General features: G+C 38.3%; 1 protein-coding gene across 1 annotated transcript; it reads left to right on the top strand.

Annotated features, from left to right (window-relative positions):
• Positions 1–921: 921 nt before the first annotated feature.
• Positions 922–21516, top strand: MED17 (mediator complex subunit 17). The gene is made up of 12 exons (XM_090265855.1): positions 922–1361; positions 4091–4257; positions 6003–6222; positions 7941–8077; positions 8176–8260; positions 8620–8772; positions 9975–10105; positions 10963–11147; positions 14036–14173; positions 16749–16866; positions 19065–19224; positions 20277–21516. Exons 1-12 carry the CDS (start codon positions 1112–1114, stop codon positions 20486–20488), a joined length of 1956 nt encoding a protein of 651 aa, XP_090121981.1. The 5' UTR covers positions 922–1111; the 3' UTR covers positions 20489–21516.
• Positions 21517–26436: the final 4920 nt, after the last annotated feature.

Below are 26436 nucleotides of genomic sequence, written 5' to 3'. Positions count from 1 at the left end.
GGTGGAACTACTACTAATGAAATACTTTCTTGGGGGTTGAGAGACTTAAGTTATACCATTACTTCTTCGCCCCCCCCCCCATTGATTTAGAGAGAGGGAGAGGACAGAGGAGGACAGGGGAAGGGAGGAGAGGGAAGGAGACAGGGAGGGAAAGAGGAGGAAGAGAGGGTGAGAAAGGGGGGTCGGAGAGACAGACAGACATCAAAATGTTGTTCCACTCATTCATGGTATTCTTTGGTTGACTCTGGTGTGTGCCCGGACTATGGGGATATCCAATGCACAAAACTGGTGTGTGGGGACGATGCCCCAACCAACTGAGCTACCTTGCCAGGGCCACTGCTTTTTAATCTTTTAAATATTACTTATTCTCAATCATTCAGACATAATCATGTATTAAGCGCATATTATATGCTGGAGATAGTCGCCATTGTAGAATTTACAACTAACGAGAAAGCAGAGACTAAACTAAAAGTGAAATATAATTTTAACTAGTAATAAGCACAATTAATTGTTTTCCTCGAACTGCGCCATTTTATAATTCTTCAGACATGTTGTTTCTACTCTAGGTGTAAACCCTCAAATCTTAGTATTCCCAGAGGGGCTCTGATTGCTAAGATCCAGTGACCCATTCATTCCTTTTTTTCTCTTTCTTTTCGGCCTTCTTTAGCTTTCCTTCCTCCACGACTTTCAGACAAGTAACAATTAAAAAGCAGACAAAACCCAGGACCCAACCTCTCTACACTTCCGGCTCGGCGATACCCACCCCGTCCTCCCCACCACCAGCTACGTTCCATGCCTCCGGCAGCCCGGTGCTTTTCCCAGCGCTGCGCTGCAGAGGGCTTCACCGGAAGCTCTGGCCCGGAAGACCGAGCGCCGCGCTTTGTCAGTTTCGTTCGTGAAGCCCTGGAGCGGAGAAGGTTCTGCACTGCATTCTGGGAAAATCGCTGGGCGCTCGGCGTTGTTTCCGGCTCAGGAGCAGCGTCTGGTTTCCTGACTGCCCGCAGAGGCACCGTGCTTCCCACGTTTCCGATCCCCGCGGAGGCGGTCCTGCTTCCTATCTTGGTTTTTGGTTAGTGCAGGGGTGTTCCCGCTGCTTGCCAGCGCCGCCAACATGTCCGGGGTGCGCGCCGTGCGGATCAGCATTGAGTCGGCCTGCGAGAAGCAGGTCCAGGAGGTGGGCTTGGATGGCACTGAGACGTACCTGCAGCCGCTGTCCATGTCCCAGAACTTGGCCCGTCTGGCCCAGCGCATCGACTTCAGCCAGGGTTCGGGCTCCGAGGAGGAGGAGGCGGCGGGGGCTGAGGGCGATGCGCAGGACTGGGCGGGCGCTGGGTCCAGCACGGACCAGGACGACGAGGAAGGTAAGACCCGGGTCTGCTGCTCCAGTCCGCCGGGCCTGTCCGGGGGTCCCGGTCCCCGCCCGAGAAATGTCACTCTGCCTCTTCTGTGCTAGGTGAGATGCTGTGTGTGTTTTTGAAAGGGAAACGTCTGTTTAAAAGTAACACCCGCGCAGATGAGTAATTTTGTGTTCGCTGTCTCGCTTTCTCGCAGGTCACGTTAGGGCACCTCTTGACTCAGTACTCTTATCTTTCTCCAGGTTTTCTTGAGTTGGAGTGTTTGAGACACCGTTACTGGTGAAGTGTTTAAATACGTTTTTAACAGCTTTTGTCACTTGGCACACTGGTTAGGAGCCCTGTAGTTCAAATCTCGGCTCTGCCACTTTTTCGCCGGGTGAGCTTGAGCGAGTTACTTTCTCTGTGCAATGTGAATGTTGATGTAGCACCTACTGAAAAGAAGTCTGTATTGACTGGAGTATGAGATAAGGTTTAAGAGGTAGGCAGCGGCCAAATCGTGTAAAACCGGTAGGCCAGGAGCATTTGGCATTCATAAGGACAAGTGAAAACTTTTGGAGGATTTTAAGTAGACAGATGATTTTTTAAAAGATTACTCAGGATGCTATGAAGTGAATGGAAAACAGCTGAAAGGAGGGAGGCTAGTTAGAGAATTGTAGAAAAAGTATGAGTGGTTTTGGAGTTCTTACTATTGTCAAGGGTAAAAAATATTCACAATTCTTGATTTAGTTATGGGCACCAGACTCCGTATAAATGGGAATTTTCGGATGGAATTTCAAGCCAGTGGTTTTAAGGCAATGGGGGGTCCATTTGGGAATCAAAGTTAAGTACCACCTCATACCTCACACAAAAATTATTTCCACAAGGACTGAAGTGCAGATGAAGAGAATAAAACAAAATATTGGAGAGAAGTTAGAATCACATAACTTTGGGAGTAGGAGAAACCTTAAGCAAGATAGGAAATGCAAGTTGTACAGGAGAAGATAGATTATTAATTACATAAAATTTTAAAACAGTGGTGGAAAAAGAGGCTGTAAACTAAAAAGGTAAGTGACAGATTGGGAGAAATATTTGCAACATATATGACACAGAAGTGGTTGATATGTCTCACATTCAACCTGCAAAGAAAAAGACAAGTCATTGGAAAAATAGGCCAAAGATATAAACAGTCATCTCACAGAAGAAAGACTTCAGATCTCAGTACTCGGGAGAGGCAAACGAAACATCATAAAGATACTATTTTCATGCGTAAGATTAGCAGACATTTAAAGATTGTCAATATCCAGGGTTGAGGGTATGAATTCATAGAGCCTTTTTGGAAGACAATTTGTCAGTTCAGTACTATGTGTCAAAATTTTTAAATGTGTATCTCTCTTTTTTTTTTAAATTTTATTTATGTGTTTTTAGAGACAAGGGAAGGGACGGAGAGAAACTTCGATGGGTTGCATGGCAACCCAGGCATGTGCCACACTGGCAGTTGAACTAGTGACTTTTCAGTCCTTGGGACAATGCCCAACCCACTAAATGTGCATCTCTTTTGACCCATTGATATTATGGCTAAAATTTAACCTACAGCAAACGTCGTATATGTACACAAAATGTATATTTAATATGGTGACTGCTACTAGTATTGTTCGAACCAGTTTACATGTCCATTAAATAGGAACGGCTAAACTTATTGTATAGCTATACTTCAGAATGTCATACTGTGTTAAAAGAATGAAGTAGAACAATCTATGCTGACACGGAAGAGTCTTTAAAACATAAAGTGGGGTCCTGACCGGTGTGGCTCAGTTGCTTGGGCTTTGTACCACAGAGCAAAAGGTCACTGGTTTGACTCCCTGTCAGGGCACATGAGTATTCAGCCCTCCAGTGAATCAATATTGCTGTCTTACATCGATGTTTCTCTCCCTCTATTTCTCCCTCCCTTCCTATCTCTCTAAAAAATAAGTAAATATAATCTTTAAAAAAAGAGAAAGGAGCCATAGAAAGAATTCTGGCCTCTGTGTCAAGTAAAGAGATGCCTCCCCTAAGCTTTAGGTATATGTTAAAATAGAGTAGAATAGAATAAGGGAAAATCAAGTAATATAATATGGGAGAATATGTATGTAAATGCATAGAAAAACATGTAGACAGGTACATCCCAGCTGTTAATAGTGATTACCTTTCAGGAGGGGATAGAATTGGGGGAGGGGAATAAAGGAACACTTTCACCTTGTACACTGTAACCCTCTATTGTTTGAACTCTATACAGGAAGCATATGTTCATGAAATTTAATTTTTAAAATAAATTTTTAAAAATGATTAAGAAATAGGAAGATATGTTAATAGTGCTTAATATCTGAATGCTACCACTACAGGTCATTTCTGTTTTTGTACCTTTCTGTATTTTGAAAATCCTCTATGATTACTTATTCATATTGTAAAAGCTGGAAGAAAATAGGTTATTAAAAGGGTCTGCATAAATTTAAAAAGATACAGTATTTGAATGTCTAGCTATGGTTGCAATGTTAGATTTAACCAGTGGAAATTAGGTATCATTTTTGTTTTACCATTGTAGGAATGCTAACTTAAATGGTAACAAAGATTCAAGAAAGGGTGGAAGGCATAGGATAAAAGAGGAAACAACTTTGAAATAAAATTTATTATTTTAGTACTTTAAAACCTCTAAATGAGCTTTCTATCGTCTATTCATTTAAACTAATACCGTGTCTTTCTTTTTTCTCTGTCTCTTTTAGGGTTGGTAAAATTTCAACCTTCTCTTTGGCCTTGGGACTCAGTGAGGAACAATCTGAGAAGTGCCCTGACAGAGATGTGCGTTCTCTATGATGTTCTCAGTATTGTTAGGGATAAGAAATTTATGACTCTTGATCCCGTTTCTCAGGATGGACTTCCTCCAAAACAGGTATTTGTAGGCTTTAAGTGAATAATGGTATCATTGTTAAGTCCCAGGATCATTTTTCAGGCTGTGTGCTTATTGTTCCCTTTTACTTTCATGTAAAATTAAGTCAAGGTGAAGATTTAAAAACTATATCTCCTTCATCTGTTATTTTATCAGTATACCTGTGACCCTCGGAAGAGTTAAAAGTTTCATTAATAATATACGAGTAATTCTTTAAAGTTTCCCCCAAACTGTTAACAAATTCTTACAGCCTTCATTCTTGGTCTATAATATATTTTAACAAAAATGTGATTATAAAATGGCTCTGGAGTCAGATAGACTTTGGTTCAAATCCTACCTCTGCCCTCACTAGCCCTGTGACCTTGAATAAGTTATTTTCTCTATCAGTTTTCCTCTCTGATCCCCTTACCTCCTTTTTAGGGTCTGGTTAGAAAAATTAGGCCAAATTGCGGAGGATATTGAAAGCAAGGTAAAATTACTGAGATCTGTTGAAGAGTATATTCAAGTTTTGAACATTAGAAGATGGAAAGGGAGCTGGCAGAAGGATGAATTAATTGGTGAATGAAGAGTCTGAAATCAGGGAGGCCCACTGAGGTTTTTAAGGACCATAACCAAGTTAGTGTCATGGAGAGGAAGAAATGGTTGTAAGACCCCATTTATAAATAAAAATAAAGTGACTGTAATTACTCACATGGTAATTGTTTCAGAATCTAGAAGCATTGCTCTGGTAGACTTCTTAGAGATCGTTATGTCTGCCTCCTTCATTTTACAGAGAAAAAACTGAGTCCCAGAGAGGTCAGGGGTGTGATCAGACTGCAGTAAAGCCAGCAGTTACCAGCAGTTAGAGAGCCACGCTGAGACCTCCCGCACCTCACTCATAGCCCACTGCCTTTTCCACCTCTGTGCTTTTCCTACAAAGGAGTCTCCTGGAATTTCTTGAACTCTTCAAGAACAGAATTAAGTTCCAAATATGATCAAAAAATTATTGTGACATTGTTATGAAACTTCATGACTAACCCTTACATAGCCAGAAAACTTTCTATTTTGGAAATATGTCTGATTAATGTGGTATACGGATTGGTAGTGACTGGATATTTATGTATGTATATACAACACATAGATTTTGATTTCTCATCAGTTTTCCAAAAATTAGCATTCACTGAAGTACATTTAATATTAATGCTGCATGGTTTCATTGTTAATTTGAAAGTCTCTGAGGTAACTTCCTGTAATACAAGATGATTTGACAGCAATACTCAGTGGAGTCATTTATTTATTCATTAAATCAAATATAATGAGCCAGCATTGTTCTAGGGTTTGGAATATAGTGGTTTCTGCCATCATATAGATTATATTCAAGTAGAGATTATATACCTTAATCACAAGTTTAATGGGGACCACAAAAAAGTATACACATGGGTGGGGACTGGGAAGTGTCAATACGTAGAAGAGGAATGACAGTACCCAAGAGGGGAGGGAACCTAACCTAGGCTGGGCAGAGTTCATGCATTGGTCAGTTCTGATTGGTAGTCCGCTGTGGTGTTTTGGTTTAAGGTAAGCCTTTATCTGAGTTGACCAAAGAACTAGGTTAAGATTATTAAAACAAAACAAAACATTATTGTGTGTGGTTTTCTCCTCTTTAATTTTGAAATCTTCTCTTGAGTAGATATGTTGTTATTGAAAAAATGTGTAATTTTTAAATCATTTAAAAATAATACAGAACTACCCTTTTGGATTGTTTCTGGCAGAATCCTCAGACGCTGCAGTTGATATCTAAAAAGAAGTCACTTGCTGGAGCAGCACAGATCCTCTTGAAGGGGGCAGAAAGACTGACTAAGTCCGTTACAGAAAATCAAGAAAATAAGCTACAAAGAGACTTTAACTCTGAGCTTTTGAGATTAAGGCAACACTGGAAACTTAGGAAAGTTGGAGATAAAATTCTTGGAGATCTCAGCTATAGAAGTGCAGGTATAGATTGTTAGAAACTGCTTTTAGATTATAGTTTGTCAAAAAAATACAGAGTTGATTGTGATGTTACATACATATTCTTCTAGAATATATTGTTTCTCAGTTACATGTTGAAGTTTTCATTTTTTAGTTTGTTTTCTTCTTCTTTGGCCTTTTTTTGTTTTGTTTTGTTTTGAAGTTTTAATTTCTGTATACAGAAGCCTGAAGAAGCTAAAAGTACTCTTATAGCCTTATAAAAAAATATATAAGTAGTTAATGTTCATTTTGAAAACCTTTTAGATACATTAGAAAGTTCAGAGATAGGGTTTATGTGCTAACACACTCTGAACTATAATTGACATTTTTGTCAGAAATAAGGAGGTGGGACTGGACTCTGCAATTAGAGGCTTACCTTTAACTCTTAAAATATGGGTATAAAAGGAGAAAAGAAGCATTTCTGTCATTTCTACTATTTTTTCTCCCTTCAGTCTGCTAAGCTGTTTTTTACATCCTGGACGAAGGGAGAGGATGGTGAAAACACCTTGCCTACCTTTTTCCCATTCACCAAGGCTGCAAGGAATATATTGAATACTTTGTTGGAATACACCAAAGTTTGATGATCTTGAATTCACATTTTTTAGTATACAGTCTTTGTTGTTGAGCTATAAAGCAGGTTTCTCAAGGTATTTGTGGTAATGTCTTTAAGCCACTGAAATGTATTCAGAGGAGCTATACAATAAGTGTATAAAATTCACAGCTTAATGTGGTAAAGGCTTTGAATGCCAAGGGGTAACACAAGGAGCCCTGGCTGTAATTGTTTAGATAACAGTAGATCAGTATTTTAAAAGGATTCATTTGCCAGAGCAAGTGATCATTGTTCTAAAATTAAAGGAAGGTAGGTTGAAGTAGTTAAGTCAAATATTGAAGGACCTATGTGCCTCAGTATTGATGTGAATTGGGAAATTTTGAATTCTGAAGGCAGAAATCCCATTACAAAGATGAATTCAAGATGACAAAGACATTTTTACAATTATTAGGCTGTCTACAGAAGCTGTACTTTCTGGCTGTAGACATTGTATGTTCTTTTCAACAAATAATTCTGTGCAAATGCTTTCCCTAATTTCTCTCTATGGGACAGTCACCCATAATTATAAAAGGATGTATTACAGTTGCTTCTAGAAGATCTTGACCATCTTCCCTTGTTATAAAACAGCAATTACTTTTAACGACCCACTCCTTACATAATTCAGCAGCCAAAACAACTTACCAAAACTTTTGCACTGGACAAAAAGGCATCATATGAAAATCCTGGAACTCCTTGAAGAAAGTGTACAAACTGTCCTTTTGTCCTTCTCTTGCTAAATTCAGAACACTTGAGCTGCGGCCATATTATAGAGGCTGAACTCCAGAAGTACTTAATCTCTAAGATTTAAATCTGAGAAAGTATTTTCTAGAAGTACATTCATTTTAAATTCCATTGGAATAAAACAATTCAGATGGTCCATGAGGTTTATTTTATAATGATAGCATTAGACTAAAATATTACTTTTTAAGATAAATACAACTTTTCTCCTACTTCCTTTCCTTTGCTCACTACCCCTGCTCCTTTCTCACCAAAAGATGTGTTTTGGGGACCTTAATTTATGATTCAGTGATGTGGTATGAAATATTATGTACTTAATAATGTATGTTAAATGTGTAAACTGCTTTTTATATTCCTATTTGTAATACCCTACTAGGATCTCTCTTTCCCCATCATGGTACATTTGAAGTAATAAAGAATACAGATATTGATCTGGATAAGAAGATACCTGAAGATTACTGTCCCCTTGATGTTCAAATTCCTAGTGATTTAGAGGGGTCTGCATACATCAAGGTATTTGTCAGAGTATTTTTCAAGTAATTTCTTATTAATAGCCCAGAAGCTAATTTGCTAACATTTGTGTGTGTGTGTGTGTTTTTATTGTCACATAGGTTTCCATTCAGAAACAGGCTCCAGACATAGGTGAACTTGGTACAGTTAACCTCTTCAAAAGACCTTTGCCCAAATCCAAACCAGGTATAGTTATGTTCTAGCCTCTAACGTTTAGTCTTAACTGAGTTTGCATGCACAAATAAACTTTAAAGATAAATATAGATAGGAAAAAGGTAGGTATTTTGGAGTAAGAACAATTAGAAATGTACTCTATATAATTTGTTAATTAACCATTAGTGAATAGCTGGGCAATCTTTTTTTAAAAAATTGAACTTACCAATTTTCTTTGTGTGAAAGAAGTAATTTTTATATTTTGGAAAGGATATGCTATAATAAAATGTTTTCTGAACTTCTGTTGTATATGTTCAGATCCCCATTTAAGGTAGTTAATGCATAATATACTTAGATAATTTATATAACTATATATATCTTCTGTCTTTCAGGTTCCCCACATTGGCAGATGAAATTAGAAGCAGCACAAAATGTTCTCTTGTGTAAAGAAATTTTTGCACAGCTTTCTCGGGAAGCTGTTCAAATTAAATCACAGATCCCTCACATTGTGGTGAAAAACCAGATTATTTCTCAGCCTTTTCCACGTAAGAGCAACCAACCATTCTGAGATTTACAAATGGGACTTGGGTTTGGGGAACAGGACAAGGGATAGCTAGCTGGGTGTGTGGAAGGCGGAGTAAGAGCTGAGAGGCAGTGGGCTACCCACAACAGCAGCAGCTGGGGAAACCTGCAACACAAAGTGCACACTAAGTCTGCGTCCTAAGTAGTGAAACTCCAGATTGTAAACAGTGCGTGTTCAAATTTGCACTTGGCAAGCCCATTATTCAACAACATTTGCTTTGAGGTGTCTATGCTAATATCATTTGTGGAAGATTTTTCAGGGATTCCCGCCTTATTGTCTAAATGAGATATCAGTCAGAAAATGTTTAATTTATGAAGTACCCATAATATCTCTAAATTTGTGGAAATTACATTTTAATTACATTTTTTAAAAAGCAGACTTTCTCTGGAGATCAATTTGTAGTTAGCTGTGCACTTTTTTTTTTTTTTTACATAAATTCTTAGATCTTGTCAAGGGAATGAGTTTTAGGAATGAAAATTTTTATCCTGTTTCTCATTGGAGCAGAGAAAAGTATTGCTGTCTCCTACCTAGTTAGTAAGGTCTAAAACCAGGTACCAATTCTGGTTATTTTTTAAAAATATTTTATTTTTATTTATTTATTAGATTTTATTTATTTATTTATTTTAGAGTGGGGTGAGGGAGAAAGATAGGGAAAGAAACATTGATGTGTGAGAGGAACATCCATCGGTTGCCTCTCTCACGCCCCCATCCAGGAACCTGGCCCACAACCCAGGCACGTGCGCTGACGGGGGATTGAACCAATGACCTTTCGGTTCACAGGCTGGTGCTCAATCCACTGAGTCACACCAGCCAGGGCTGTGGTTATTTTTTTAAGGGTTGTTTCTTGTTTTTTGTTTTTTGCTTTTTTAATTTAAAGGAAAGGTGAAACAACTCAATTAATACATAGCTTTTGTTCACTTGTCTTTGGCCACAGCTCAAGGTCAGTAAATCAGCAAAATGTGAATTGTTAAATACTTGGTAGTTTATTGCATTTATGAGTAGTTACTCATTTTGGTATAAAAATGTTAATCATGATGTCTCCTCTTCTGGTTTAGAATGCATCTTTTGAGAATAGGTTGTGATTATACTTTATAAAGACAGGTTGTACCTTTTCATACTTGAAGATATTCATATCTGTTATTTATATCTTCTTTTTATAAATAGGCTTGCAATTGTCTATTTCTTTGTGCCATTCCTCAAATGATAAGAAATCCCAAAAATCTGCTACTGAGAAGCAAAGTCCAGAGGACCACCTTTATGTCCTAGAGCATAATTTGCATCTACTGATTAGAGAGGTAATGAAATAAATATTTTTGTTTGTATTGTGGTAAGCACATCCAGGGCAATGTATATGCACAAGCTCCCCTCTGCCGAGTGCTCATTATTCACATAACAATAACTTTCACTGTCTGTGATGTGAAAGATTTTTGCTGTGTGCTTAGGGAATATAGAGATGATCAGAATACAGTCTCCCTAGCTTAGCTTCTAATGGTAAAGAAATAACACAAGTTTTATAAAGAGGTATAAGAAACAGATGCTAAAATTGTTCACAGAGGAGAGTGATTCTGATGGGACATCAGGGAAAATGTCTTGCCACAGCCTATGAACAGGATAGTTCTGCTATTTCGGGATAGTTCTGTCATATTCTATTTACAGGCCATCTAGAATTGTGTTTCCACAGTGCTGGTTCATAGTTTAGGTTAATTTCAAAATAATCCCCTGATAAGTATACCCTCCTCTGCCTTACCCCCAAATGTGGTTCAGTCGTTTGCAATGGTATAAGAATCAACATTCTTTTCAAGGTCCTGAGGGAGTTCTGTTAGGCAGCCAGGTTTGTGAACCTCTAATCTAGGGAATCGTGGAATAACTGTTGATCACATGTGTTCTATCATTGAGACTTACTGAAGAATATTTGGTTTTGTACTTTAAAACCTCTAAAATAAAAATGACAGCTTGAGAGGATCGCGTCCCTGTACAGACTCACATTGTGCATGGCCTGGTAGGTGTCAGCATTTATCTGTGCCAAGACTGCCTCTCTGCATGGTTCCAATCCATTGCTTTCATGTTTCCAGAATATGAGCTGTTCTTTGGAGCATTGTGTTGTATTTAACATGTGGCTGTTGGTTGTTTATAACAACTGTTCTTGATCCAGTTTCATAAACAGACCTTGAGTTCCATCATGATGCCTCATCCAGCAAGTGCACCTTTTGGCCACAAGAGAATGAGACTTTCCGGTCCTCAAGCTTTTGATAAAAATGAAATTAATTCATTACAGTCCAGTGAAGGACTTCTGGAAAAAATTATTAAACAAGCAAAGCATATTATTCTGAGGAGTAGGTAAGGATGAACAAAGTGACTGCATTTTGTGTGTGTGTGTGTGTGTTTTGAAACTGCAGCCTTTTTCCCCTTTATTAGCTATCTCACATGTGTTATTTTGGGCATGTTTTCACCTTTTCTTTCAGGGAAAGGAAGGTGGCTGCAGTGTAGGAGTTTATGATTGTAAGTGGTCCTGTCAAGTTTAGGGAAGACTCAGATCCATGGCCCGTGTCACTTTAATATATTATTTCTAACATGGCACTAAAATTTTGAAAGACAACTGACTAGGAATGTGCCTTTGAACACCATACTTCCTTCAGTATCTATGAGATACTTATTCCTGAACTGATTTAAATCTTTTTTTGAAGCTTTTTATGTTTTTGTCTGTTGCACAATTTAGGACTTTAGAAAGCACTTTTCCACATGCCGACTTTGTTTAATCTTTATTCTCTGAGGTAGATAGTGTGAACCCATTTTTTTGATGAGACGATTGAAGCTTAGAGAAGTTGTGTGACTTGCTCAAGGTTACAGCTAAAAAGTAGCAAAGTCACGGTTTATGCCCAGGTCTGTGTACCTCCAAAGCTCATTTTCTTTTCTTCTGTACAAATGAGCTTGGCATGATGGACCTAAATATATATTTTTCAAATGCTGATGGGTGCTCTTCTATTTTGTTATTGGTAGTTAGTGAAAAGGTCTATTCTTCAAAATTGTCTAGATACTGCTCAAAATTTTGGGTGTGGGCACACTATTGTTCTGTGGTGATATTACTTTTGATTATCAGTTTTTTCCTAATACAATCATAGTTTTATGAGCATGTTCGTTTGTAGTCTTAGAATGGAAACTTAAGTCCTTCCTTTTTTTTTTTTTTTTTTTAAAGATTTTATTATTTTCAGAGGGGAAGGGTGGGAGAAAGGGAGAGAAACATTGATATGCTGGAGAAACATCAGTCAGTTGCCCCTCGCACACCCACAACTAGTAACCCGGCCCACCACCCAGGCATGTGCCACGACAAGGAATTGAACCAGCCACCTTTCAGTTCACAGGCCAGCACTCAATCCACTGAGCCACACAGGCCAGGACAGGTCCTTCCATTTTTAGTAAAATAAATTAGGAAGACATGTTAGAGAAGACAGCATGATGCAGTGAAAAGAGGAAGGGATTTGGGGTAAAAGATGTATTTAAGCCAGGTTCTACCACTTGCTAAGTAACTTGGACAAGTTAATTAATATCCAGGGCCCTCAGTCTACTCCTTACAAACAATAAAATACATGGTAGGTCATTGTTACTTTTCATTTGTATATTTCAATTACAAAAGCTATTAATTGGATTATATTGCTAATCTGGCAAATTTCTGACTACAAAGTTATATGATCCCTGAAATAAGGGGAATGAAAATAGCTATCTTTAGAACCATTATACATTTCAGAGTAGTAGTTATAGTCTTGGAAGCAAAGAAACTTTAAAAATGTTCTCTTTTTTCCCTAACTATAGAAATAATTTTCCAATATGTGAACCCTATCTGTATAATACTATACACAAAGTACTGTTAATTAACATGGGCATATGCTTTGACTTACAGAATGGGGCAAAAAGAAGGTTTACAGGTGTTCATATGGAAAATAATATAATAATAAATAATAATACAAGAATAAGGTCTGTGTTTCGCACACTCACAACTGTAAGCCTACTTTTGCCCACCATGTGTGTGTTCAGGACTTGTGATTCTTAACATCAAATCTGGGATCATAAAATTTTATACCCTGCCTTCAAAGATATTTTAATATATCCCATTATGTAAATATTTCATGATTTCTTTTACCATTTCTCAGTTGCTAGATTTTTTCATTTCCTTTTTGTCGTTATATGTGATGCTGAGATGAACACTCTCATTTAGATACTGACGTGCTATAGGAATTTTTGAAGCACTGACAAGGAAACAAATCACAGAAAAGGAAGAGATATTAGACTATAGTGAAAGACACTAGCAATGAAGCAGAGGCAGTAAAAGAGCAAACCCCAAGCCTGTTGATGTAAAAGCCCCTTGTCCTCCGTGACAGTTCTCATGTCCTCCTGCTTCCCCTTTTCTTTCCAGTCAAGTGCTAAAAGCAGAGGGCCTCCAGTAGTTCGGTTAACTTACATGATTTATGCTTTGGTTCTAGGCATTGGCTGTTGATTAGTGAGTATAAAGTATACAGGAAAAATTACTGGCTCTGGAAGTAGATTCCAGGTTTTATACCCTGGCTCCCAGGTCTGTAACCTTGGGCAAATGATTCAACATTGCTACTCTGCTTTTTTCTTTTCTGAAAAATGGAGCTAATAACAGTACCTGCTTAATAGGGTTGTTAGTAAGATTGTTACATAATTCATGGTAGCACTTATTACAGTATTTGGTACATAATTAGTACTTGATGAATCTTAGTTCTCTTTCATTCTTATATTTTACCTTTCCCACAGTATAAGGTTTCAGTTGTGCAAAATGTCTTTTTAGCTTCTCTTGAAAATAATTAGAATTCCATTACAGTGTGGGTGTGCCCAAAGTCATTTTATTACCAGGGATCAAGTATTTATATTTATGAATGATTATATTCTTTCTAGAACTGAGGTTGGTACCCTGGAAGTATCCTTCTCGTGGTGTTCTGATGAGATTTCCTGGGTGGGAGAAAACAAATGGAGTTTAAGGGAAGTCCACCTGCACATAAAAGTGTTGTGAGGTGAAGCTGAGAGCCGGTGCTCCCAAGTGATGGGGAGGAGGATTTTAAAGCGACCTTGCTTTAAAATCTTTGCTTTGCAGATGGTGATATTTTTAAAAGTAGTCATCTGGCTTTCAAATCTCCATAAAATAGATGTGATTTATAATCTTATTGTATATGATGGCTTTTAAAAAAATGTTTACTTCTTTTCTTTAAAAGAACTGCTGCAACCATTGACAGCTTAGCAAGTCGCATTGAGGATCCTCAGATACAGGCTCATTGGTCCAATATTAATGATGTTTATGAATCTAGTGTGAAAGTTTTAATCACGTCACAAGGTTATGAACAGATATGCAAGTAAGTGTCAAAAATAAGTTCTTCATTTAATATATTAAGTTGATTTTTATGTATTGATGTTTGCTGAGTGATTATATGAAGATTTGGGGTTTTATTTGCTAGGGTGGCATAATATTCCAGTAAATTATATCAACCGTAGAATGTTTGTCAGAGTGAGAGGTAAGAATGTCTAAAATAGCCTCTATTAGATAAATACCACGTATTTGGGCTATGGTAAAAAATGAACCTCAGCCTGGAGCAGAAAATGGCCGCACTTAGTTAGATCTAACTAGTCACAGTGGCTTCTCCAGGGAGCAAAGCACACCCCGAGCAGTCGCCACCCTCAGGGGTAGGGGAGCTTTGTGATATATTTATAATGCTCTTTTTGACCTGAAGGTTTTTTGTTTTTATTGTTGTTGTTTTTTCTTTTTTGACCTGAAGGTTTTAATGTACTGTTTTTTAAAAATAAAAAATTGTAGATGAGCATGATTTGAGTGGAAATCAGTCTTGAAACTTCTAGGAAAAGACAGCAGAATGAAGCAGGTCATGGTTTTCCTGCCCTGCACCTGAAGAAAATGAAATAATTTGGGGGTGGGGTGGGAGAGTAGGTGTTAAGTAAAAATGAGACAAGTTTGACACACATTTTTAACCGAAGGCTACATCATGGAGTATTTGGCTTTCATTATGTTATACTCTGCTTTTGTTTGTTTTTAAAATTTTTCATAATAAAAAGTTAAGAGAGAGCATGATCCCAAAGGAGATTAAAAGAAAAAATTATCAGCATCAAATTGTTTACATCTAGAGCTAAGACCAAGCAGCTGCGGGTTTATGGTACAGGACCCATTGTACACAAGGGGAGAGGAATTAGAGAAAAGTAGTAAAATGCTCTTTTCGTCATCTTTTATAGGTGGGGGCATTTATGTCAATTAAAGTGGAAAGTAATTCTTTCTTAGAACTCCCCAGAAGCAAGCACTTAAAACAGTTTCTTACACAGCCTCTAGGAAAGTCTGCATTTACACACATAAATGTCCTATCCTACCTGCATCCTGCCTCTTTTACACGATATTGTGTGCTTTTTAAAAATTGAGATATAATTTGCATAACATAAAATTCACAGTATTAAATTATACACTGTTGTAAAGTATGTTGTATGACTATCATCACTAACTCCAGAACATTGCCATCACCCCAGTAGCAATCATTATTAAGTAATGTGTTTTTTTTACTTGGTAGTATAATATTGGTGATATTCTGTGTCATCGAGATCTACTTCACATTCTTTCCATATCTTTCTTTTGTACCAGTGTATGTACTGAGACTTTTTCAACCTTCTGTTGATGAACATTTTAGTTGGATGCCAGTAAAATAATTTTGTAACTGCAAGTATATCTAGGATAAGGTCCTACAAGTGAAATAGCCCGGTCAAAAGACGAGGCATTTAAAATTTTGATTGTTACCAAATTGCTTTTCAAAGTGGTTGCCTTGAGTATGCTACCAATAGTGGTAAGAATTCCTCTTCCCTCACACCCTTGTTTAAAAAAAAAAAGAGAGAAAGTAAAAATTTTGGTTACATGTGTATTTTCTTTTTAGCCTTCTGAATTTTGTGTTTTTCTTTGAAAGAAATATGATAAACTTTAATAAAAATTACAATTTTGTGTAGATAATCGCCAAAATATTATATTTCTAAATCATTACTGTAAAATAAAGTTAGAAAACTGAGGCACTGTCAAATGTGGGAATGTATAATGCTACTTTTTCTGCATTTGTTCACTTAGATTATTTGACTTGGGGAATTTTGGGTTTGACATATCATAAGCTAAAAAATATGTACATTGGTTTTAGAAAAGTGTCATGCTCTGCATGTTATTCATTGGCTATTTTATGATTTCATTGTTTGACCTAAGCCAAGTTAATAGTGTCCATAATCTGACTTGCTGATTATTTCAGGAGAAGGTGAAGAATTAACAAAACTTTTTTCCTTTCTGTATGAGAATTTGACCTTTGGTTAATTCTCTAGCTCAGTCCCCTAGAAACCTGATAAGGAAAGATGCCATCTGTGTAAACAATTTCAGATTAATAAAATGGATCTGGACTGGGAGGAGTTATAAAATGTGAAGGGAATGCCTTTGGGTTTCCATGGATGGGGTGATTTCTAAAACTGGGCCATGTCTCTTGTAAGGACCTTGGAAACTCTGCCTGTGGAATTGTTATAAGAAAGTGTGGTTCCTGTCAGTATGCGGTTTCTGAGTCAGGGCAGGTGCTACATGTACCCTCTGTGGACCGCATCTCAATTAGCAAAGCGTGCTGCTGGTGTGCCGACAGCTGCCTGTCTGGCTGCAGGGGCTGCCACCCAAGAGGCTGGCAAGCCATGACTCCTCTCCTCTGTCCTTCTGAGTGGGCTGGTGCTCAGCGTGGCCTCTGGTAGTCCAGTGTGTCTCTAATGCTTTAGTTGAACCTGAGAAAACCCTCCACCCCATGGGAGCTGTTGTAGGTTATCAAAAGCACCTCTTTTTTCTTTGATGTTAAAGTTTAATGTTTGTGGTATTTATAAGGTAATTTGGAACATTTCTGATTTTTAGTATATGTGTCTATACAGGTCCATTCAGCTGCAGTTGAACATTGGAGTTGAGCAGATCCGAGTTGTACACAGAGATGGTAGAGTAATTACACTGTCTTATCAGGAGCAGGAGCTGCAGGATTTCCTTCTATCTCAGGTACTGGTTGTATATTACAAGTCTTGAGCCTCTTCCTCTCATAACCATTTAAAGAACAAAGTGGGCAATAAGTAAGGTACAGTAAATTATAAAAAGAAAACCACTTTTTCTGCCATCTTATTTCTAGAACATATCTTAACAATCTGTTGTTTAGCTGAAAGTGTTAATAAACTGTTCTAGATTCGTTTCCACTTAGTTTGTGTTTAAAATAAAAGATCAGTTCTGAAATCAGAGAAGGAAAACTCTGATTCCAAAAAAACCTCCGCTGCCTTGCGGCATACCTCTTCAGGGGAAAGGCTAAGGGAGTAAACCCCGACAGAAAATCCGGAGCCGGAGTCCCTAAGGCGGTTTGACGTTGTAGTCAACACCGGCAACTCCTGCGGCGCACCTGAAGCCAAGCTGTATGGACTCCGTCTTTCCCTTGGACCCTTCAGCTGCGAAGAGAGGGGGGTTCTGCTGCATGGGCAACAGCAGACCCTCCATATCACCCTGCCCAGGCTCTGTAGCTTCAGCTCCACTGGAGAGCACACTCCAGCGTCATCGCAAGATGTCGATTCAACACGGGAGGAGACAGATACCGCGTCACTCCCGAGTCGGACTGCACAGCCATTCTCGGCGGTGCAGATAGACTCTTAAGAAGCTACACCATCGTCTCTCGAGACGGACGGCTGCCGACGACGACGGAGTTCTGAAATGATCAAACTTTATTTCTCATGTTTGCTAAGGTTTATAACCACACCAGGACCACATGATAGTGAGGAAGTATTAACCCCAGAAAACGAGAGAAAGCAAGGTCAGGTCACAACTATAATGACCATTATCTGTAATATTAAATAGAATATTTTAACCACAAGCTATGTGAAAGAGTTCCCCATATTAAGGGGCAGCTTGGAAAGTGGTGGCTCTAGTCCCACCTCCACCACAAACTTGCTCTTCGACACTGGACAAATTTCTAGACTTTTCTTTTAACAAGTGTAAAGTAACAACAGTATTTTTCTTAACTTCATGGGGTTGTGATGGTCCAGTGAAATACTGACTTATAGGAGAAAGGGTAGGTTTTGCGATGCTCACATAAGATACTATCTTGTCACATAAAATTCAAACAAATACTGACCCTCTCCATCCTCAGAGCAATATTTTATACTGACTTGCTTCTTTGGTGCCAAGTAAATAAAATGTATTTGTGAAGTATGACAGCTCTTGGTTGATTATATCTAAAATGGCTTTGGCCAGCTTAAGCACACACACACAGAGATGTATTGGAAGGCCACTGAGTAGATCTTGGCATCAATGGAAGTCGAGAGCAAGGCTTGCAAATGGTTAGGGATTAAAGGAAGCCAGATGGTGAGACCCACACGAGGGCAAGGCTACTGTTGCCATCCTGGCTGTACTTCCTTCACTGCTGGTGGCAGAATGGACTCTAAAGTTGCCCCTGTGTCTTTCAGGGTCTTAACAGGAAACATGTGTCATACTTAGGAGGGTCCACTTACTAAGGATCTATTTGCAAAAGTGGGGACATAGGAGAACCATCAGGGAAAGTGGTAATTTACTGCTAGTAGTAATCATGTAACAAGGCCAACAGGGCCAGAGGGGGTGAGGAGGGACAGGTGATAGGAACCCTAAAGGGGATAGTCATGCCGCACAGACCACCTTGAGACCAGCAGCCTTTTTTTCACTGGATACAATAAGCCTAGAGCACCTCACAGAGAAGGTGCCAAGAGAATAAATACCATGAGTGTGCTCTCTTCCTTGCCATCCTGCCAGCTCCCATTATCTGAATCCATCCTGAAACCAGAGGACATAGAAAGCTCTTAATGTAAGTGTACAGGTCAGGCTCCCAGAGCAGAGTAGGGTAGCAAGGGGACTTGAAGGTCGAATGGAAGATACTCAGCGTGCCCTGCTACTTTGAATGTTAATCCACATTTAGTGATCCAGATGGGAGTCTCCAGTTGGTCATGTGCCTGTACTCAAATTGCCAGTAGACAGGGAAAGCGAGTATTGGCTATTTTAGCTTCTGCAGTGGAAGGTGGGTTCCTGCTCCCTGCCCCCAGTAGTCATACAGAGGAGGATTCCTCACACATGAGATGGGGTTCCTGTGCGAGGTAGCGAAAACCCCACCAGAAGTTTATAATCATGTCAGGTCACTGCAAAGTAAATATCCGTGCTGATTGTCAATAAGGTTTCCTCTTTCATTACAGATGTCACAGCATCAGGTGCATGCAGTTCAGCAGCTAGCCAAGGTCATGGGCTGGCAAGTGCTGAGTTTCAGCAATCACGTGGGAGTGGGACCTGTAGAGAGCATTGGCAATGCGTCTGCTATCACAGTGGCTTCCCCGAGTGGTGACTACGCTATTTCAGGTACTTCTTCTTTGAATGAGAAGAGACCTTTGGCAGTTTGGCCTTAAATTAGCTTTAATAGATCATGTACTAAGGGTAATTTATCTCTGCAGTGAGTGAGTTCGTGTAGTGGCTGTGCTGAACATACATCTGATCATTGCTGTTATTCAGAGCCACGGATTACTACTTCTCTTTCTAGTAGTTATAAAAGGGAAAAATGTTTGTTTGCCGCACATTTCTCTAGGAGAGCATTTGAAGCTGCCATCAACATTGTTACTCTTGCAGTTCAAAATCTTCAATGAATAATGGCTTTTTAAAAATGCACTGCGGCAAATTTGGGAAGAATGATATCTGATCTGTAAGATGGTAAAAGGATGGATAAGAGAGAAAGAGGTATTTTATTAAGCAGCTCTTTCTGAGACAGGCACTTTGATAGGCACCTACACATATTACATAGTTGAACATTTTATTTGGAGTGCTTACGGTTTTAAAGTGATCTTTTCTAACACCTGCTCTAAGTAGTTGGAAGACTGGGTAATTAGAAATTATTCTCCACAGGGTCACAGCTTGTGAATCTGCAATCTTAGTATTGCTAGATTTTTATTAATAAGAATTTCAAAATATATTATTCTTCTTCCCTGAGTAATAGTTAAAGCCTCATTAGAACCTGAATTTCTTAATTCAGGATAGTCTTTCTTTTATCCCTCCCTGTCCTGATTCTGAACATTTGAGTTTCATTATATATTAGGTGTATATCCACCAACTCATTGAATGATTGGATTGTTAAACCAAGTTTTAGAAAAAATCAACTGGTGATTTTCTGAAAATATATAGGACATTTGACTTTCCTAAGCCAAAATTTGTCTTGTCACATTTTTATAGTACAAGTAGTAATTCATGAATATTTATACAACCTATTATATATAAATTAGTAAATTATTTTAAGCAGAACTCTCAAATTGGTAACAGACAAGTTTTTGTAATTGTGGTAGAATGAGGTTGGGCGAACCCCCCTTGTTCTTTTCTGTTCTGGGAAACTAGTGTATTGATATTTTGGTTATGCTCCTCCACAGTTCGCAACGGCCCTGAAAGTGGCAGCAAGATTATGGTTCAGTTTCCACGTAACCAGTGTAAAGACCTTCCAAAAAGTGATGTTTTACAAGACAGCAAATGGAATTATCTTCGTGGCCCATTTAAAGAAGTTCAGTGGAATAAAATGGAAGGTCGAAACTTTGTTTATAAAATGGAACTGCTTATGTCTGCACTTAGCCCTTGTCTACTCTGATTTTTTACCAGAAGTTTCCAAAAACTTTGACTTGAGGTGTTTACAGGTCAAATATAAGCAAAGGGAAGAGCAATCTTCCAAAGGAGTATTGTTTTTAAAAAATGTTAATTAGCAAATGTTTACCTAGCATTTTGGAACCTTCACTTTATAAGTGACAAGTGCTTTGCAAAAATTTATGTACAGTTATAGAGTATACAGTAGGGGGAAATGTAAAATAATACTTTTTTTAATGCAGTTGACTTGAAATGTTACTAACTTATGGGTTTGAATTTGCTTTTTAAAATATTTCTTTGATGTTGTTATCAAATAAAGCACATGGTTAAAAATTCCATACTCTCTGAACTCTTTAACAGCCTAAATGAATTGTGTCTTTAATTGACTTGTCTCAGTCCACAATTTGTTAAAAGCTGGCTTAAGAATATTTGAACACCTGTGATCCAGCTTTCGTACAGGAGTTCACTAGACCCTTTCCCTGAAGTATAACTAAAGTACATGCCAGCCAAAGGAACCTGTCCTACCTTTCCTACCTTTCCTACCAAAGCTGAAACTGGAAAAGCCCGTGTCCGAGCTCCTTGTCACCTACCAGACCCAATAAGCAGAGACAGGGATTGAATCTTTATGGGCGCTTTATTCAGATGGTCCTTGATCTGAGAGGACAGCAAGTCTGTACCGTAAGAGACTGTCTTAAATTCCATTATAAATGGACCCTTTTTATAAGGAGAAGAATGTAGCCAAGGAGTTTGGAATTCAGGAAAAATGTTAATCAGATAACCATCAGGTTTTCATATGTGTCCTGAGCAGTGGTCTTTGTGACCTGGGCGGTGATCATCTCACCCTGGAGCACAATGGCTCAGATACCGTCCTCATTGCTTACAGTCCTGGGGCACAGAGGTGGGACTGCTTATGGTTACCCGGAGTCAAGGTGGGTCGCATCTCCAGCTCTTGAAACAACAGCTTTTTACATGCATTGATTACTAAGCTTATTAGCTGTTACTGAAACTAAAACTTTCCAACATTTGAGTCCCCATCAAAGCTATTAAAATTTTTCGTCTTCTAAAGTACCTCCTCTAGTTGTCTTCTTTGTGTGGGTCTAACCTAAGTATGTACTTTGAGAATTTCCTCAGCGCCAGCGGAAGAAGAAGGCAGATTATATCTTTGGGGATTCCTTGGATCCCTTTTTGGCCTGTTTTCCCACTTGAACGACCTCACTCCCCTATGATAGTGCATGCTACTGCCTCGCGCAGTCCTCGCCCTGCCTCGGATTCTCCAGCCTTCACCCAGTGGCCCTGGATTGCTTCTTTCAGTTAAAGTCTTGTCCTGTCTTATGCTATCAGCTCTCTGCTTTTTCAAACGGAAAATATTAATGGATTAATGGATTACATTTTGCAAATGCTGTTTTGCATTCTTGGAAATGGTGCCTCAAATGTAAAAGGCCTGAAATGCTTCTCTTAAGAAGAGACTTAGGTTTATGGGCCTTTTGGTACCACTATAAATAATATGTAGGTAGTGGTTCCTTTATAATATTCTAAATAATATATAGGTAAGGCTTTCAGTTTTTAAAAGATATCCTTTTAATAATTTCTAACATGACTGTGAAGTTGGTTTTAAAAGTCTAGTATTTCTCCCCTTTCTTTTAAAAGAAAAATGGAGCTCATAAGCCATAAGATACCATAACATCTTCATGTTTTTGCTTACTTTTCCCCCCTTCTGTTCAAGGTGCTGCATCTTTCTAACCATGGAAATTGAAATAATTGGTATGAATATGCAATTATTTTTTAAAAACGTTAGTGCTTCATAATTATTGTGGCCCACAAAAGTTGCCTTTGCTAATTTTACTAAGCTCTTCTGTACAGTTCTACCCACATGAGGAGACTTATGTGATTTTGAAAAGCTCATACTGTAGTACAGCGAATCTCAAATTTTTACCAAAGAACTAGCTGTTTAAAAAAGATATGATACATCCACACAATGGAATATTACTCAGCAGAAAAAATGAAGGAACTCTTAACGCTTCACAACTGCATGGAGGGACCTGGAGAGTATTATGCTAAGTGAAATAATGAGTCATTAAAGACAAATACCATATGATCTCACTCATATGTGAAATCTAATGAATAAAATAAACTGACAAAATAAAACCAGAGGCAAGGATACATGGAATAGACTTGACAGATCTCAGAGGGGAAGATGTGAGGGTGACTGGGAGAAATTAGCCAAAGAACATAAATGCATAGCCCATGGACACAGACAACAGTGTGGTGAAGGCCAAGGTCATGGGTGGGCTGGGTGGAGGGAGGTGCAAAAGGGTGGAAAATGGGAGCCATCTGTAATAGTGTCAACAATAAATCAACAATTAAAAAACTTTCATCCATTGCAAAATGAATTACTAGAAAAATCAAATTTAAAAAAGATATAAAATAAAAGCTTCCCTTTCACCAATAAAAGACATAAAATAGCTATCAAATACAAAAATTTCTGGATGCTTTATTTTCTGTTTCCACGATTATCTTGTCGTGAACTAGCAACAGGACCACACTTTGAGTAGAACTCATGAGAATACATGCACAGACATTACCCCCTGTTCTTTTAAGCTTCACCTGAGTGGAGTAACTGAAATCCAATATGATCTGCATATACCTCCCTTTCCCTGATATTTTAAGTCACTGTTTACTGAATAGCCATCACCCACCTAAAGAATAGTGGAAATTAAAGAAAATGTGGGGGGAAATGGCAGTGCAGTTGCTGAGCCAGCAACTCTTGTACCTTGTATTTACATTTTCCAGCTTGATGTTTCAACCTGAATTATTGGAGTAGGAAGGATGTGCTTTGGAACTTCGGAGACAGGTTGGAAGAAACCAATTAGTCCCTCACCAAGTATTTAACAGGTTGGCAAAAGAGCTGTGTTGGAATGTTGACTCTACTAATGCTTCACTGTATAGGCTTTGTAAGGTTACCTTCTCTGCACCTGTTTTCTTATGTATTAAATTAGAGGCAAGGATGCATCTGCTAATCTCAAGGGTAGTTCAAAGGTTTTAAGTATGGTTGGGAATAGATGTTAAATTCTAAAGTACTATGCAACTAACTATAAAGCATTAAGCAACTGTTATCTAAACGTTAGCCAATTAGAAGTTGGAAAGATAGTTAAGACACCAGTTCTGTTTTTAATTATCATTAGGAGAAGGGATTTCAGAATGTCCTGTGCTGTTCACATGCAGAGATGGTAAAGACAGTGAATGTATTTGTGGGTATGAGATACTATTTCTTTCCAGGTCATTTTTTTCTTTTTTTTTGGTTTTTCAATTACAGTTGAAATTTCTCTCCCCCACCCAACCCACCCCCTTTCCCGCAATCATATCCCTCCCCGTTGTCCATGTCCATGAGTCATTTATACGGGTTCTTTGACTAAACCCTTCCCTTAATTATCCCCCTTCTCTCCCTCTCCCCTCCCCCCTATTGACTGCTATTCTGCTCTTTGTTCTATTTAGTTCCTTTGTTTGTGTTGTTCTTTAGTTTCCTGTATTAGGTGATATCATATGGTATTTTGCTTTCTTTGCCTGGCTTATTTCACTAAGCATAATTCTCTCTAGTTCCATCCATGTTGTTGCAAATGGCAGGAGTTCTTTCTTTCTGCTACATAGTATTTCATTGTGTAAATGTACCACAGTTTTTTGATCCACTCATCTACAGATGGGCACTTAGGCTGTTTCCAGCACTTAGCTATTGTAAACAGTGCTGCAATGAACATAGGGGTGCATAAGTTCTTTTGAATTGGCGTTTCAAGATTCTTCGGGTATAATCCTAGTAGTGGAGTCGCTGGTTCAAAAGGCAGTTCCATTTTTAATCTTTTGAGGTAATTCCATACTGTTCTCCATAGTGGCTGCACCAGTCTGCATTCCCACCAACAGTGCAGTAGGGTTCCCGTTTCTCCACATCCTCGCCAGCACTTGTTGTTTATTGATTTGTTGATGATGGCCATTCTGACTGGTGTAAAATGGTATCTCATTGTGGTTTTTATTTGCATCTCCCTGATGGCTAATGATGTTGAGCATTTTTTCATGTGTCTATGGACCTTCTGTATGTCCTCTTCGGAGAAGTGTTTGTTCAGGTCCTTTGCCCATTTTTTAATTGGGTTGTTTGTTTTCTTGATGTTGAGTCGTATAAGCTCTTTATATATTTTGGAAATCAGTCCCCTGTCTGTGATGTCATTGGCAAATATGTTTTCCCATATGGTTGGTTTCCTTTTCATCTTGTTGATGTTTTCTTTTGCTGAGCAGAAACTCTTTAGTTTGATGTAATCCCATTTATTTATTTTTTCCTTTATTTCTCTTGCTTTAGGAGATGTATCTGTGAAGAAATTGTTACATGAGATATCTGATATTTTCTTGCCTATGTTTTCCTCTAGGACTCTTATGGTGTCACGGCTTACATTTAAGTCTTTGATCCATCTTGAGTTTATTCTCGTGTGTGGTGTAAGTTGGTGGTCTAGTTTCATTTTTTTGCACGTCCCTATCCAGTTCTCCCAGCACCTTTTGTTAAAGAGGCTCTTCCCACTCCATTTTATGTTCCTTCCTCCTTTATCAAATATTAGTTGACCATAGAGGCCTGGGTTTATTTCTGGACTCTCTATTCTGTTCCACTGATCTATATGTCTGTTCTTATGCCAGTACCAGACTGTTTTGATTACAGTGGCTTTGTAGTATTACTTGATATCTGGTGTTGTGATTCCTCCTGCTGTGTTCTTCTGTCTCAAGATTGCTTTTGCTATTCGGGGTCTTTTTTGGTTCCATATGAATTTATGGAGTATTTGTTCTAGATCTGTGAAATATGTCATTGGTATTTTAATAGGGATTGCATTGAATCTGTAAATTGCTTTGGGTAGTATGGCCATTTTGATGATGCTGATTCTTCCCATCCAAGAACATGGTATTTGCTTCCATTTATTTGTATCTTCCTTAATTTCTTTCTTCAGTGTTATGTAATTTTCAGAGTACAGGTCTTTTATCTCTTTGGTTAAGTTTACTCCTAGGTACTTTATTTTTCTTGTTGCTATAGTAAATGGTATTTTCTTTTTTGTCCCAGGTCATTTTTTAAGCCATGCTGTACGGTGGACCTGTCTCATACTCTCTGCCTTTGTCTTTAGTTTGTTCACTTTCACTTCACTGCCGCCTCACATACCTGGGGCTAATGTAAAGTCTCTGAATCTTACTTTAGGATGGGAACTATTTCCCAAGCCTTATTGATGTAATAGGCAGATCACAACTGAGAAACCCTGTTTTTTTTAACATAGCACCATAAAGTAACTGTTACATAAAGTCAGTGACTAGAGCTTAAACTTGATTCTAAAGTTTGCTGTTCCCTATTTGCAAGTCCACTTCTAGGACTGTATCCTATAGACATATTTCACAAAGTACAGATTCACAAAGATCTTGTGTAAGGATTGTCAAGGAGGTCTTTAAAAGTGAAAAATTGAGTCCAATCGAAATGGCCTTCAGTAAGAGAATAACTAAATAAATTATAGTAGAGGAGCCCCAGCTGCAGGCAGTTATTTTTCTCTAAAAGTTGAGTTCAAGTGGCTGAGGAGTTTTTCTACTCCCCATATTCTGGCTTAGGAACCAGGAAAACTTCCATGTTACACTCTGTTCATTTCTCTATTTACTAACTGGGGAACATTTGTTGTAGAACACTATATTTGACTTGAAACTTGATAGATGAAGGAGAAGTTTGAGATATAAAAGTAACATACAATCTGAAAAAATTCCTGATAATTTAGTGAGTATACCAAGGAGATGAGCCAGTGTCAGAATCTCTCCTCTTTCACTCAAATCTATCCAAGTACTTCCAGTCCTAGTCCCTTGGGACCAAAGAGTCAGTGATGTATATCTGTGATCTGTGTTTGGTCTTTGAAAAAGCCTAATGGAAATTATATGTTCACATTCTAAAATTCACCA

Source organism: Furipterus horrens, unplaced genomic scaffold (genome assembly GCF_987537825.1).
Source record: "Furipterus horrens unplaced genomic scaffold, mFurHor1.1.pri manual_scaffold_2, whole genome shotgun sequence".
Classification (NCBI taxonomy): Eukaryota; Metazoa; Chordata; class Mammalia; order Chiroptera; family Furipteridae; genus Furipterus; species Furipterus horrens.
The sequence above is the reverse complement of the archived record's forward strand: the minus strand, read 5'-3'. Positions and strand labels throughout refer to the sequence as shown.

Excerpts from the sequence above, each read along its gene's own strand:
- MED17 (XM_090265855.1), top strand. The coding sequence starts at position 1,112 with ATGTCCGGGGTGCGCGCCGTGCGGATCAGCATTGAGTCGGCCTGCGAG. Across the intron at positions 8,078-8,175 it reads AGGGGTCTGCATACATCAAG|GTTTCCATTCAGAAACAGGC; the intron begins GTATTTGTCAGA and ends ATTGTCACATAG. Across the intron at positions 8,261-8,619 it reads TTTGCCCAAATCCAAACCAG|GTTCCCCACATTGGCAGATG; the intron begins GTATAGTTATGT and ends TCTGTCTTTCAG.